General features: G+C 41.9%; 1 protein-coding gene across 7 annotated transcripts in view; it reads right to left on the bottom strand.

Moving 5' to 3' along the window:
• The window catches only part of LOC310682339 (fibrinogen silencer-binding protein-like), a 37501-nt gene that overhangs the window by 21906 nt on the left and 282 nt on the right, over positions 1–15313 (bottom strand). For 5 of the 7 annotated variants that reach the window (XM_083451007.1, XM_083451006.1, XM_083451003.1 and 2 more), the window contains exons 2-3: positions 14433–14571; positions 12124–12295 (exon numbers count right to left, since the gene is read on the bottom strand). In XM_083451007.1, the coding sequence (XP_083307133.1) occupies positions 12124–12295; positions 14433–14555 (295 nt within the window). In that variant the 5' untranslated portion in view covers positions 14556–14571. Of the gene's footprint in view, positions 1–420; positions 1340–7926; positions 8362–12123; positions 12296–14432; positions 14572–15060; positions 15113–15313 lie in introns of those variants that run through there. The other 2 variants (XM_083451009.1, XM_083451004.1) reach the window with 2 other exon arrangements.

The following is a 15313-nucleotide window of genomic DNA, read 5'->3' as shown; positions in this document are numbered from 1 at the left end:
GCTTCACTTCTCCTTTATACCCAGTAGGAGCAACTAATTGTAATCCTTGGCGAAGAATTATTTGCGAACCTGGAGTCATAGCTTCTTCTGCTCAAAACAAACCACAGTAGGTAAGCCAAGAACAAAACTTGCTTTAACAGTGTGGTGTGTCTGAAATGAAGATTCCTAGTTCAGATGTAACACTGATTCAGAGATCATGATTTGTTGCTTCTGTAGTCTAGAGGAGTGAAGGAGGAGCCCTCTGCAGTGCACACTCAAAAGTTACCTATGGCTTATTGTGATGTACGAATGCCACCATTATATCCACCCTTGTTCAGGTCAAATTAGAAAGGAATTGCTGGTGAGATATTTCCATGATAAATACTTCATTTGAATGACAGCCATTTCCACAAGTTTTATGAAAGGAGGAAACAAAGATAGTATTTTTCTCCATTTTGCATATGTTTATTAACTCACAGATAAATGAGTATTTCAAAGGACAGATAAGAACTGATTCACCAAAAAATGAAAAAGAATAAGATCAGCATATTTTACAACAGCTGTATAAGTTATCATTTGCTTTTGCTAACAGTCATGTGGTCATAAGATTTCAAAGGGGTTTTTTTTTTAGTCTTAGATCTGGTTCTACTTTAAATCAGAAAACCTGGGAAGACCAGTGAGAAATGGCTTTAATTTTTTTGCAAATCTGCATGAGAAACAAAATGGAAAAAACATGCATACCCCTACCCCCAAAACTTGGGTAAATACTTCTTTTCTAGATCAAAAAGAATTGTGAAATAACCCTGGTTTTTAAGCAGAATTGCTAAATATTCAAAGATTGTTGAATTCAGGAAGATCCCTACGTAGTCGTATCGCCTTTAACTTTTCTACTTTAATTTTTGCTCTCAATAGCTCTTCTTCCAGCTGCTGCCTTCTTTTCAAGCCATCCCTTTTTTCTTGGATATAGAGCCCGATTTTCCTTTGATTTTCCAAAATGATGTGGTGCTCTTCTTTCAGCATTTGCAACATCTGGGGATCATATCCCCCACATGCCGGTCTAAATCGTTCTCCAGTTTCAAGCCTGAAAAATTCATCTCTTCTGGGGATGGGAGATGGAGACAACATTCTTATATCCACAGAAGACAGGGAAGTTGAAGGAGATCTCTCCATTGCATGGACCAAATGTTCTTCATCTCTTTGCTCTAAGCTCTCCTGTGTTTGTAACTCTACAATCAACGATGCAGGTGGTTTGACATCTTCCTCGTCTTCATCCAGCTCCAGTGTGATAGCAGCAGGTTGGTGCTCTATCATTGACTGTGGTGAGCTGGTAGTAGCAACTATTTTTTTATCCGGTGTAGCACTAAAAACAGACAAATAATATTTTCATCATTAACAGGAAAGAAAAAGGATCTTCTTAGTCCACAAAAAAGGCAAAAACTCAACTTCTAAGGCAGCCTTCCCAACCTGGTGGCCTCTAGATGCTTTGGACTACAACTTTCATCAGCCCCAGCCAGCACATCTGGCAGCTACCAGGTTGGGAAGGCTGTCCTAAACCACTTGTGAATTAACATTTGATAAAAGACACTACCATTGTTCACATGTAGATTTGTCACTGAGAGGGGTACACATAGAGCATAAGGCTACCTGACTTTGTCATATGATGAATAATAAAATCTAATTGAAAAAGTGAAGAAAGAAATACAGAGAAAAGGAGGAGTGTAGATTATTTTAAACATCAACATCATATTGACTGAATGAAAGGAGCAATAAAATCTCAAACCATTCCTGCCAGTATAGCTCTAAGCGCTTTGTATGGCTTCCTTTCCCGAGGGCCTGAATAATATTTTATCTCAAAGCATTTCTTTCTCCATCTATATTCCACACATCCTGCAGCATTCCTTATTCAAAGTAAGTATCTCAGCACTTGAGTTCTGGGGGTCACAAGTGCTACCTGGGCTTTAATAGTCAGTGATTATTTGTGGCTACTCCAACTCTTCCCTTCTCAGGTTGTCTGGGGGGGTGGGGAGGGCAAGAGTAACCTGGTTACTTGGCACTGGGCTGGGAAGCACTTGGAAGTGGTGAGAGAATTTCTAGCTGCTTCCAAATGTTCCCCAGTACAGTGCAAGGTAAGTGAATGATCCTGCCCTTCAGAGGACCTGTGAGGTGGGCTCGAGATCAGCTTCTCAGCTTACTCCAGATTAGGTGAAATCCTGAAAGAGCAACATTCTCTCACTTCCACTTTTCCAGAGGGCCTTGAAAGTATGAAGGAAGGTATGGGAGAGACTACTGAAGATCATAGGATCATTGAACTGTGGAGCTGGAAGGGACCCCAAGGGTCATTTAGTCCAACCCTCTACAATGCAGGGATCTCAACTAAAGCATCTATGACAGCTGCCCATCCAACCTCTGCTTAAAAACCTCCAATAAAGGAGAGGACTTTCCTTTCCTTCTCCCTTCCACCAAATTACATATCTTCCCCTGCGCCCAAGTAGATCGTTGTATGGATTGGAGAGCCTAGCTTCACCAGAACCAGAGAGGATAGAAACTGTTGTGACTCAATCCTGGAGATGGGGAATCTGTGACTGTCCACATGTTGTAGGACTCCCCTCCTTTATCAGACACAGCCAGCATGGCCAATGGTAAGGAAAGATGGGAGCTGTAGTCTAACATCTGGAGGCTTTCTGTCCATGCAAAAGTCCTTTAACAGGACAGCAAGCTGCTAAGCAGCTATAAAAGACATTGGACAGTCTGGTGAAGCACCAGGACCAACTTACCTATTTATCATTGTTTCTTAAATATTTTTAAAACATCTATGAAAAACAAGATACAATACAATACAGAGTAATGTTGGGGTGAACAGTCCGACCAAAATTCTGAAAGCTGGAAATATAATTTACTACATTAATAGAGATGAAGATCGGGCTGGAAATCTGCATTAATGTTCTCACAAAATGCCTTCAGTGTGTGCTAACTGGCTATCTTAAAAAAACTAGCTTATATCAAAGATTCACATTTATATTATAAACTTAAGAAGAATGCAAGTTTTCATCTACTAGTGTGGGGAGACCTCTATTCCTTAATTAAGAGAGACAGTTACCGTGGTGGAATTGGTATTCAGAATCCGTCAGGCATCTGTTTAGTATGAGTCAGTTATGTCAGTTTTAACAAAGCTTGGAATTGGTCATCAAATGCCAAATTAGATTCCTAACTCTGCACTGCCTCCAAACAAATCATATGCTGATCCACCCAGACTAAATCTGCTGTTACTAGTTTCATAAGGAAGTGACTGTCTTCGACAAGGTTATTGGGTAACAGCAGAATTCAATGGTGTGTTTCACTAGGGTGGCCCAACCCTATTTTATTAGTCAGCTACCTACAGAGCATGGGTGTTCTGTAAAAACAGAGCATAGGTACTTGATTACTGTGCAAGTCCAGGGATGGAGCTGAAATCTGCTTTGGTAGGGGCAATGCAAGGAGTCTTAAGTATTAAAAGCATAAGAACCCTACTAGTCCAGGACGAAAGGTCTATCTAAACCAGCATCCTCTTTCCCATAGTGGCAAACCAGGTACCTACAGGAAGCTCGCAAGAAGGATGTCAGCACAAGCATGCTGGTTCACAAACATGTTGCCTCTGATTCTGGGGCCATCATGACTAGTAGTCATTGACATCAATGTGTCTAGAGTTCTCTTTAAAGTCATCTAAGTTGGTGGCTGCTACCAAATCTTGTGCAAACCAATGAATTCCATAGTTTAATTATGCACTGTGTGAAAAAGTATTCTGTTTACTCTGTCTTGGATCTCCCACCTTCCAGTTCACTGGATGACCCCTCCCTAGTATTCAGAGAGAGAAGATTCTCCCTAGCCACCTTCCCTACACCATGTGTAACTTTATATACCTCCTTAATGTCTCCCTTTTGCTAAACAAAATAGCTCCAAATACTGGAACCTTTCTTCATGGTAGATTTACTCTCCAAGGCCTGCATACTTACTTACCTTTTGGGAGAGAACCATTTGATACCCACTGTTTTTTTAAGGGGCTAACTGCATATAACAGGCAGTTGGAAATTAGCCAGGAGCCAGGAGCGTTTTTGACTGGCCCAGGTCCAACTGCAGCCATGTGGAGATTCCCGGATGCAAGGTTGGCAACTGGGGAAAGCAAAATATTGCTTAGAAAAGGCTCTGGAGTATTTTCCTCAAAGCTTGAATTCATTTTATTCTGGATTGTTTTATTTGATGTTTTAATGTGTTGTAAACTGCTCTGAGACTTGCCATTTAAAATATAAATAAGTATAAAAATATAATTAATAAATATAATAAACCCCATTGCAAAAGAAGGTGCCTGGACAGTCCATTGTGATGACCGTAACCTAAGTTTAAGGTGCCATTTGGCGATTAGATTATATATCGGAGTTTCTAACTCTTGACTACTGGTAAACAAAGGCCTGATGCTGGACTATGCAAGAAAAACAGCTGGGCTGGGGTTTGAGAGATGTTGCACCAGGAAGGCGCCTACCGCATTCCTCATCTGCCAGTTTAGGGCACCAAAGTGAATCCCCCCCATGGTTTCCCTGGACCACAGGGTTCACATCATTAATAAACATGCATTTTGAAGCTCACGGGATGGAGATTAGGAGCACAGAAACAATGAACAAGTAAAGGTTTGCACACACCCTTTTGTCTTTCAGCCAAATCTTAGAGAGCACAAAGCCCAATACTTTTTGCCCCTTAAGCTAACTGGCCTCAAAAAGGCTGCCCTGAGCTTTCTAACTACTTGGCAAGAGGTAACAAAACAATTCTAATAAATTTTCAAACACCTTTCAATTGAATTAAGCTATAATGATTTACGGTAATTTTAACTCCAGTTCCGAATACACAAAATGAAAAGAATAAAACCCACAAAAGTACCGCTCAGGGTCATAACAGGTAACAGAGAATGGCAATGCCAGTCAAATGACACTGCACGATAGGCCAGGATATAGGAAAAATATGAGTCATTGGCTGCTTACGAACTGAACTCTTGTTATAAGCAATGTGAGCTTGGGTGGGGGGTAAATATATTAATCGGTAATATTATGAATCTCCTTTTGCATGTGCCTCAAGGCAATTTACCAACAGCTCAAATTAGTTTTAAAAACAGTAAAAAGGAACACCTAAGGCCACAACCTTTTCATCCAACAAAAAATGCTGCTTGTCAAAACAAAAAATGTCTTCCATTATTTCTGGAAAGTATAGGTAGTGGGTGGGCACCTCTGGTATCTCAACAGGGATACTTATTCCACAAAACAGTGGCGGCCACACTGAAGGCCCTGCTTCAAATTACTTACTCTGAAGCAGGCTTTTGATATTTGGGGAACTTTAAGAAGAAAGTCTCCTGTAGAACGCACGGAGTTACCAGGTACATAAGGGTTATGAAGGTTTCGCAAGCAACCTGGTCCTGAGCCAAATAGGGATCTATATGCTAGTACCAGAACACTGAACTTGGCTTGGTAGCAGACTTCCAACCAGTGAAAATGCAATGGATAAGGTGTTAAATACTGGCAGTTGTTTGCTCTCACAAGCAACCAAGTTGCCACGTCCTACACTGGTTGAAGCCTCCAACACAACCTCAAATGTGCAGAGGACATTGCAGTACTCCAACCCTGAGGTTACCAATGCATGAGTGGTCATAGCTGTTAAAAAGTCCTCCTAGCCACTGAGGACACCTGCGCCTCCAGTGACACCCTGGATGGCGCACCCGCTCCTTCAAAGAGTCCAGTTTCCTGGACTCACACACAGAGCCTCCATCATGCTATGATTTCAGACTCAGTTTATCACTCTCATCCAACCCACCACTTCATCCAGCCACTGGAGCATTTTAGAGAGATGAGGCAGAGCATATTGTGTTTCAACTTCTCAATGGTGACTTTTGATTGGGAACTGGAAATTTGGAGCTATGCATCATTTTTATCTATCCCTGTTGGCCAACCCCATTCCATGACTCAATGGTCCTACGTATCAGGTTCCTGTTAATCAAATGGGAGGAAGAAATTAATGGTTTCCAGACAGCAGAGACTGACACGGAAACAATAGTCATGGGAAGTGGTGGGGAGAAGAGGCAGAACCCCGGTTGGTTGGGAGGATGGCCAATTTGGTCCACAGGTTCTCTCTTGAAAAAAAGGAATATATTATGTATAAAAAGGATTTCGAAAAGCTTTTCACTTAGATCCCAAACAACTACAGGGAAGTCAGTTTCATTCAGATTAATGAAACTTACTCCAACATAATATGGTCAGGATCAGAGGATTGTTTCTCCAACTGTTAGTGAACTGATGCTTTTGGAAAACATTTATTATTGAACAAAAAAACAACTCTTTCAGATTTCAATGGTCTTTAAGGTGCACGCTATTAATGTTTTCAAAACATTTGTGTACCACATTTGTGCTGCTCACACAGCACCCAAAATGGCTTACAAGACAAAAATACAATACAGCTAATTACAAGTCCACCCATTTCCACTACTACAAAATTATTAAGCTACAAAAGAAACCTGCTGTATTGGCTAAGGGGTTAAAGGAAGAGTATATGACCACCCAAAAAGTGGCCCCATACTTCTGGCTTATGCTGACCATTTCAATCTACATCAGTATTGTGGAAATTATATACACACACCCTTCTAACATGCTATTACAGATTTATACATACAGTACTTAGATGGGAGTATGCCTGAGTGAACTCAACAGGGGCTTACTTCTGAGTAGAAAGATAAAGGATTGTGCTGTAAAAGTCCATTTTGATTACACCTTATTTGCCCTAGGCAATACAGAATTATTTCACCAAAAGGCCCACCACCACATGTTATTTTTACAGCATCTGCCATGGTGGGATTTAGACAACTGTTACCATTCAGAGCAACCAGAGGGAGTACAAATCAAGGACTGGCCAGTGTGCACAAACATGCCAGTTTTCCCGGAAACTCAGATTAACATATTTGTTTTGCACAGTAAGTGACATGAATTTAAATGGCTTGCGACAGGAGTAAGGAAGAGAGCTGCTCGACTCCCCCTGGTTTTTAAAATGTCTGCATCCAGGCACAGGACAAATCTGGTCTGAGAAGCTTTTGAGCAGCCGTGTTTTGCAAGTCAGTTGTAGAGGGGGAGGGCGGCATAAGCAAAGGCCCTGCAAGAAACCTTGAAGACAGCCTGCCTGCTCTACGTCTGGCTCAAATCTAGAGAGGCACCGATTTGATTCTACACTAAAAGGCTGCTGGAAAATATGAAGACTTTTGTGTGACTGCAGTGTTCCGATCTGTCTGCGCACGATCCCTGTAAATGTGCTCCATACCCTCTTTTTTGCAGTTTAAATTGGAGCATTAATTTGCATACTGGCCTCCGAGAATGTGATTGTTTAAAACAATCCATCTGCATTGTTTAAAAAGGCATGGTAGCATGCGAAGTAAAATCATTTAAAAGGTCTAAATTCAGTCAAAATGTATTCCACCCTGAGAGATTAACATAATCCTTGACTGGGCACACTGTACTGAGAGAGGCTCCTTTGTTCTCCTGCTCGACTTTATGTAGATAGATATTATCCAAAACGGGCATCAGCTTCCGTATGCAGAGGCAAGTTGACCACAGTACTACCTTAAATGTAGAACAGCCTTTTGCTTGGTCAGTGTTTGAATGCTATGCCTATTAAAAGGGGAGGGGTAAAAGTTGGAGCTCCTATTTCCCTTGGATTCTTTCTTAACCCTCACTTGCCAAGGGTCTGACAATAAGATCTTTTGAAATGCGGCTGGAAGTTGAACAGAAAAGTCAGTCACTGTTTAAAAATTAAAGAAGTAAAAAATAACAATAATCACAAGGTTTTAACTTTTCCCAAAGGCTAAGGCATGTAGCTCAAAGGGGGATGGCCAGAGAAGACAGGAGGCGCTATAGCGGCCATCCAGGCGCAATGTAAAAGTCAACTTACCATGGCAGGTTGCTCCTCTCCCTCAAGCACACGCTGGAAATCTGGGGGATCATCTCCACAACTTTCTTGGTCGGTTCAGAGATGTAGCTTTTATAATCAGAAAGGCTCTCTTTTTGCTGCAGTAGCTCCTGCTTGGCGTATTCCTTGAGCCTCTTGTACAAGGTGCGCAGGCCCTGCGCGGTGCGAGGAGGGCGGTCGGCTCCAATGGCATTGTAGTTGTCGGCTATGATGTCCCAGCATTTGTTTTTCTCCACTATGACCGAGTGCTTGTTGGTGTGCTCTTCGAGAATCTTAACATACGGCTTGACAAGTTTCAGCAAATCGAGCTTTTCAGACAAGGTAAAATTCGAGGACCTGGCCTTCCCAACCATCGTTCTCTCCAGCTTGAAGAAGCAGTTCCTGAAAGCACCACGCAGATCCTAGCTCTGCTCGGCTCTTTTTCACAAACAGAAAAAGATCAGGCTTAACTAGGCTTGTCTCATTTAGGCCCACGCCTACAAGGGAGGGTTTATTAAAATTCCTTCAGCTTAAGCTGACGCAGGTTCAGGAAATCTGCTTAAGCCAAGCCTGACCTACATAAGGCTTCAGATTGAAGGAGACGAGGAGAAGCAGGCAAAACACACACTTTTGTGTCAAGAGACCCATACATACACCGGATTGAAAACATAAAAGGTTTAAAGATTAGCACATTACCCTGCTAAATATTACCCAATTCATCCTGAGTTAACAAGCTCACGCACATCTCTTTGAGCTGACAAGAAACTGAAACTGCACAGAGGATTGGATTTATTCATGCCCAAGAAAGCAACAACATTTTTTTTTTTTTGGTCATTTATTGATTGTTAAGCCGAACCACCACAGCAAAAGGAGAAATGAAAACAACAAACAGGGGGATTTAGGAGCGGGCGTGTGTAGAGAGATCCCTAACAGAGCCCCTGATCACGGCTCCCTAGCTGCTGTTCTCTCTGGCAGTATTTGCATAATGCTAGTCCTGCTGTCAATCAGGAATTGCATATCGCCTAGCTAGTTAGGTTTCACTCAGGCTCAGGCTTCACAGTAAAGCTAAGCTTCCCCAGCACTTTGCAGCTTGCCTCGGCTTCCCACGCACGCACACACTTTTTAAAGAGGCAGTCGCTCAAAAGGAGGAGTGCCATGAACAAAAGAGCTGGGGGGGACGGGGACGTTAACATCAAGTTCTTTTCATATTCTGCCACCCCTTGCAGCTGTGCCGTTCCGTAATCTACCCATCTCACAGCATCCATGGTCACCATTCAGCAGGGTTGTGGGTAAAAAATAGCTCTTGGGAGTCAAGTAATAAACACAACATTCAATCAGGGTTCTGGATTCATTGTACTGTGTGGGCTTTTCATAACTTCCACCAAAAAGCTATTATTATGTTAAGAAACCCAACCATTGCACAAATGGAAAACATCAATTTTTAACTATCGTTTGCCCAAATCACACAGGTATTCACACACAGTATTTTTTCTCTCAGAAAATATATAGTACTGTAAAAGGAAGTAGGAGAGACTGTTGGATTTGGACTTGGAAAACCCACTCCATGAAGGTCACTCTCTAGCGTCAAAGCACCACATCTTGGCCTGGCCTCCTCCCTTCACCGGGTTGTTGTGAGGATAAAGTATGACATCCTGTAAGACAGCCATTCAGAATTCTTTCCTGCCCAAGGCAATATTTAAAGCCAAGGAAACTGAAAGAGGCACACATCTAACAAATGAAAATATCCCTATTTTAAGGCATCTTTATTCCTGTTCTCTATCTAAAAAGTGTGTTTTGATTAAGACTTGAGACAGATTGGGGAGACATCTGGCTGTTACATTTTCAAAAACAGGAGATCAGCCATTGTGCGGTTCTTTGTCCTTGGTGCAACCCGAAACCGGCATAGCACCTCCTAGCCTAATCCAATTAAGTTTGCCATCTCCTCCTGCACTTCCATCTTAAAACAATGACCAAATCCAGACTGCCTGGCAACCGACATCATCAGCCAAATTCCCTCCATTCCCCCCCCCCCATTTTGCTTTACGTCCAGCCTGATGAAGATTTCTTGGAAGTTTGTTAACTAATGGACATTTCGCCCCAGTGTAAATTCTGAAATATTTCATATGGATAAGCATGGAACTTTCATGATTTATTTATAAAATGCAAATTGCCACAGAAGTGTGGAGAACTGAATTGAAGATGGGGGGGGGGACCCCCTAAGAGAACCAAAATGGACAGATCATTACATTTGTAATTAGGATTTGGAAATCTTTACCCTGTATCAAGTCTGAGAAGATCTGAGGGAAGATTTAATCCAATTGCTACTTTAGCCCTAATAATTATGTGGAGGGAAGCCAAACAATAAACAGTTTTTTATAAGTGAGCTATTTGGCGTGGGCAACTTCAAGCAAGGTTCACCCACAATTTGCCTGTTAATTATGTTTATACCTATATTCATTGGCAATTTTATTAACTCATAGCTCAAGCAGAGCACCATGACCTCAGCTCTGAGCTCTCTGGAGCAGGGGTAGGCAACCTAAGGCCCGGGGGCTGGATGCGGCCCAATCGCCTTCTCAATCCAGCCCACAGACGGTCCGGGAATCAGTGTGTTTTTACATGAGTAGAATGTGTCCTTTTATTTAAAATGCATCTCTGGGTTATTTGTGGGGCATAAGAATTTGTTCATATTTTTTTTCAAAATATAGTCTGGCCCACCACATGGTCTGAGGGATGATGGACCGGCCCGTGGCTGAAAAAGGTTGCTGACCCCTGAGGAAGGGCAATATAAAAATATAATGAGAGCAAATAAAATAACATGTGTATGAGTAAGGCGAATGTTCCATCCCCCACCTTTCATATATTATAAAATAGGGCAAAGGTAAAGAATCTCAGGCTGGGGGTGGGGAGAACAATCCAGACCTGCCCCCATCATACACCCTTTCCCAGACTACACCTCTTACTAACCCTGTTTCACAACCTCCTCAAATGTTTTTGTCTGGCTAGAGAGTCCCTGAAGTCTGGTAATTCCTGGCTGGAGAACAGAGAGGGTGGTATGGATGCAGAAGCAAGCCTATTGTATCCATTGATATGGCCCTGCCCACCAATGGCATGTGTCCCCTGAAAGGTTGGCCAATAGTTAATGTAGCCCTTGGGCTGCAAAAAACGGTTTCCACCTCTGAAATAGGGGAACCTCCTGTAGACTAGGAAGATACAACGATGTTTTATACATGTCTCTTCTTAGGTCAGTCCTATTCAATCAGGTAGAACTTCTAACCAGGTAAGTGGGAGTACAACTGTGTCACAAACCATTCAAAGCAGCAAATTTAAAAACAGGGTCAGAAAAACAAATGTAACAATCCAACAAAAAGAGTGCCAGATAGGCTATTAAAAGAACCACAAAACCAAATGGAACGAGAAAATCAGAACCAAGCATCATGCAGGTCAGAAACGTGCCTTAACAACAACAAAAAGGATCCTTCAAACAAAGTACAATTTATCAAAAGCAGCACAAACACCAAGCATCATAAAATTGGGCAAGTGGATAAACAAATCTGAAAGGGTGTAATAAGGCAAGTGTGGGATCTGACAGGTTTTTAATTTATTCAAACGCATACCACCCTACTATGAAAAAATACAGAAATCATTACGTCACAGTCTACAGTTAGTAGATATAGATTTATTTTTGATGGAGTTATTTAACCTTCATTTATTGTTTACAGTTCTCAGAACTCATGTTCCCAAGTCCTAAAAAACGGGCCTTCCTCCTCCCCAAAAAAGCTCAACAAAAAGGGGGTAGATCACTGCCAGTTTTTAACTCTGAGTAGATCACAGTCTCTTGAGAGTTGGCCATCCCTGCTAATGGTTTTACTTCACCCCCAGAGGTGCACTCCATTGTCTCTTGAGGCAGATGAGTGTCAATAATATCATATAAACACCTATATACTGTATCCCTCTTCAAGTGCCTGTCAGACTCTTTGGTCCCTTGAAAGTGGCTGCTATTTGTTTTCGTCTATTCATTTTTGCTCTTTCCTCATTTTGAGAACCTGAAACACTGACAGTATCATTGTTGAGAAAAAAACTCATCCTCAGCCAGATGCTCCCAAGCTCCTGACAGCTTTCCTTCATAAGCAATCTTTAAAACTGCTGTGCTTTATATTAAAACAGTCTACTAGGATAACATTCAAATGTTTGTTTTCTTACCTATTTTAGTTCTATGTGGTGATTTCACTCCAGTTACAAAATGGCAGTCATTATTATTATTTTTAGAGCAAAATTCTTCTTGATCAGATTTCACAGGCAGTGTAGAATTTAAGTCGCAAGTTGTAGAACAGATGTTTACAGATGTTGAGCCATTCAGTTGTCCCTCATGTACCTACAACACATTGAAACAGTTTAGATTGTACACGACTTTTCATGCAACAGTATCAAAATAAGCGTGTAGCTTTTTCTTATTTAAATACAAGCTGAAGCCTGAAAGACGTAGAAGTTCATATGATGGAGATAGCTCCAAGGCGGGAAGGAGGCACCGTGAGAAGCCTAGCTTGAACTATGCTCTCTCCACAATTTCCAAGCCAGTGGAGAGTGGTTTGTGTGCATTCCCTGGCCTCACCATTCTAAGAGAAGGTCAAAACAAAAGGATGAGGCTATCCTAGAAGTGCCCAATGGATAACTTCTGGGACTGGGGCAGAGTTACTAGGAGCAGATATATTTCTCTAGCCATCCTTAAGAGAACTTTGGGGAAAGAACACATATGAAAACTGAAGTAGTGAGAGAAAGGCTTCTCTAGGACAGGAAGGCTAACATCGACCTTCTGCACATATGTACTTTGAAATAACATATGAATCTATTATTTGTGGCTCTATTCACAGAATAATAGAATCATAGAATTGGAAGAGACCACAAGGGCCATCGAATCCAACCCCCTGCCAAGCAGGAAACACCATCAGAGCACTCCTGACATATGGTTGTCAAGCCTCTGCTTAAAGACCTCCAAAGTAGGAGACTCCACCACACTCAGTACCACACATTCAGTACCAAGCATTGTGTTCACACAGCATCCCTAAGTTCCATATTAATATAAAGATACTGTACAAACCATGGAACAATCTTAACACACATGTAAAAGAACCAAGGCCTGGTCTGTGTGTTCTAGTATGCCAAAGGTAATAGTTTACCATGCACAAAGTGATCACTTCCACTTTGTTCATCCACTTGGGGAAAGTGGGTGCAGCAAACCAAAATCCCTGGCTTACTATTACATCTAAACTGGGAGTCATTGTTTATTTCGCTGGTAAACCTAGAAACTTTGGCTTCACATAGTGGTTTGCTTTGAATGAAACAAATCACAATCCCTAGTTTGAATGTAACAGTAAGCCAGGGATTGTGTTTTTTTTCTTCTACTGGCTAGAAGGGAGGAATGAAGTGGGAGACTTCTGCACGTTGACAGTAAACCATCAACTATTGTGACATGCAAACGCTGCCATTGCATGAACCAGTTTCCACCGATGCCACTGATGTTTAGCTTTGGAGTCATTTTTCAGACAATTTGTCTATAGTTTTGCTTTCAGGACCCTTTTGCACATGGACTAACAGAGCAGAATGCAAAATTACAAGTAAACATGCATCTGGGCTGGACAGCTTCAGGTTGCAAGTGGCAGCATAGAATCATAGAGTTGGAAGAGACTACAAGGGCCATCGAGTCCAACCCCCTGCCAAGCAGGAAACACCATCAGAGCACTCCTGACATATGGTTGTCAAGCCTCTGCTTAAAGATCTCCAAAGAAGGAGACTCCACCACATTCCTTGGCAGCAAATTCCACTGTCGAACAGCTCTTACTGTCAGGAAGTTCTTCCTAATGTTTAGGTGGAATCTTCTTTCTTGTAGTTTGGATCCATTGCTCCGTGTCCGCTTCTCTGGAGCAGCAGAAAACAACCTTTCTTCCTCCTCTATGTGACATCCTTTTATATATTTGAACATGGCTATCATATCACCCCTTAACCTCCTCTTCTCCAGGCTAAACATGCCCAGCTCCCTTAGCCGTCCCTCATAAGGCATCGTTTCCAGGCCTTTGACCATTTTGGTTACCCTCCTCTGGACACGTTCCAGTTTGTCAGTGTCCTTCTTGAACTGTGGTGCCCAGAACTGGACACAGTACTCCAGGTGAGGTCTGACCAGAGCAGAATACAGTGGCATTATTACTTCCCTTGATCTAGATGCTATACTCCTATTGATTGCATACTCCCGCACCGAAAAATAAATAAATCCCTGCATGCAGAAAGTTAAGTATCAGAGTGGAAGTGATACTGGCACTCCCTGACAGCTTATCTTCTATATGGAAGAATTTGTGAGTGAAGCATCTGACTCTGTAAGCCCCTTATAGCCTAGGCCAGAAAAGCATATTGCCCCAGTGAGAATTAAGATTCCATGGAATTTTGACATAGATTCTTCAAGTTCAGTTTTCATTCAGTAATAATATTACACTTGCTTTCTTCCTCCCTTTTAATATTACCTCTGAGCCTGAGTGTTCAGATTCTTTTTTCAGAGATAACATATGGGTTTTTCCTGGAGGTATAAACCTTGGCTTTTTGACTGAATTTCCCATCAGTTGACTAGGAGCTGCTGATCGTCTCATGTTCAGTTCTGTTCGTCTGAAAAACAGCAAAAAAAGAAGAAGTTTGCTTTAAAAAGCAAGCCCTAGAGAAAGAAACTCTTAAATACTTCCCAGAACATATCCTATTCCTGTTCTCACACCAGGGAGAAAATACCCCAAAAACTAGGAAGTATGGTTCCTCTTGTTTCTCCTCCAGGTGTACCAGCCTTATTAGGTGGGTGGTAGGAAGAGGGCAGCTGTGGTCAAGCCATTCTCAGTATTCTTTGGAGTCCTGAGGGAGGCTAACTTGGTACCCACCACTATTTTGGTGCCAGGTGAAGACTTTTATGTTCTCAGGTTAAGTTGAAAGTTTTAATCATGATTTCTTAAGCACCAGACTACCCATGGGAGCACCTTTTTTTTTTTTTTGTATCAACCTGCCCAATCACTACATTCAACCCACTACATTCATCTCCTGACTCTGCCACAGTCCGAAGAGATTCATTTCATAGCAACTTTTCATTTCTGGTGGCAACCCTCTCCTCACCTCCACTGTGAGCCAAGGCAAATGCCAGCAATGATGTTGACCTGGTGCTTGCTAAAAAAAAAGCCATAAAGCCCTCTATTTCCTCAGGCCTCTGCTGGCCATTTGTGTCAGTTGCTTATATTTATTAATTTCATACATGCAGGAACAAAACTACTCTTCAGGTTCTTACAGCGAGCACCAGAAGCAAATATTTGTCCACCGAAGGAAAGAGAACACGGTCTTGTTAAAACTGAACCGAGGGAGCAAGAGCTTC

Source organism: Podarcis tiliguerta (assembly GCF_965153285.1).
Source record: "Podarcis tiliguerta genome assembly, chromosome: 7".
Taxonomy (NCBI): domain Eukaryota; kingdom Metazoa; phylum Chordata; class Lepidosauria; order Squamata; family Lacertidae; genus Podarcis; species Podarcis tiliguerta.
Note: the sequence above shows the minus strand (reverse complement) of the source record. Positions and strands in the feature narration are given on the sequence as shown.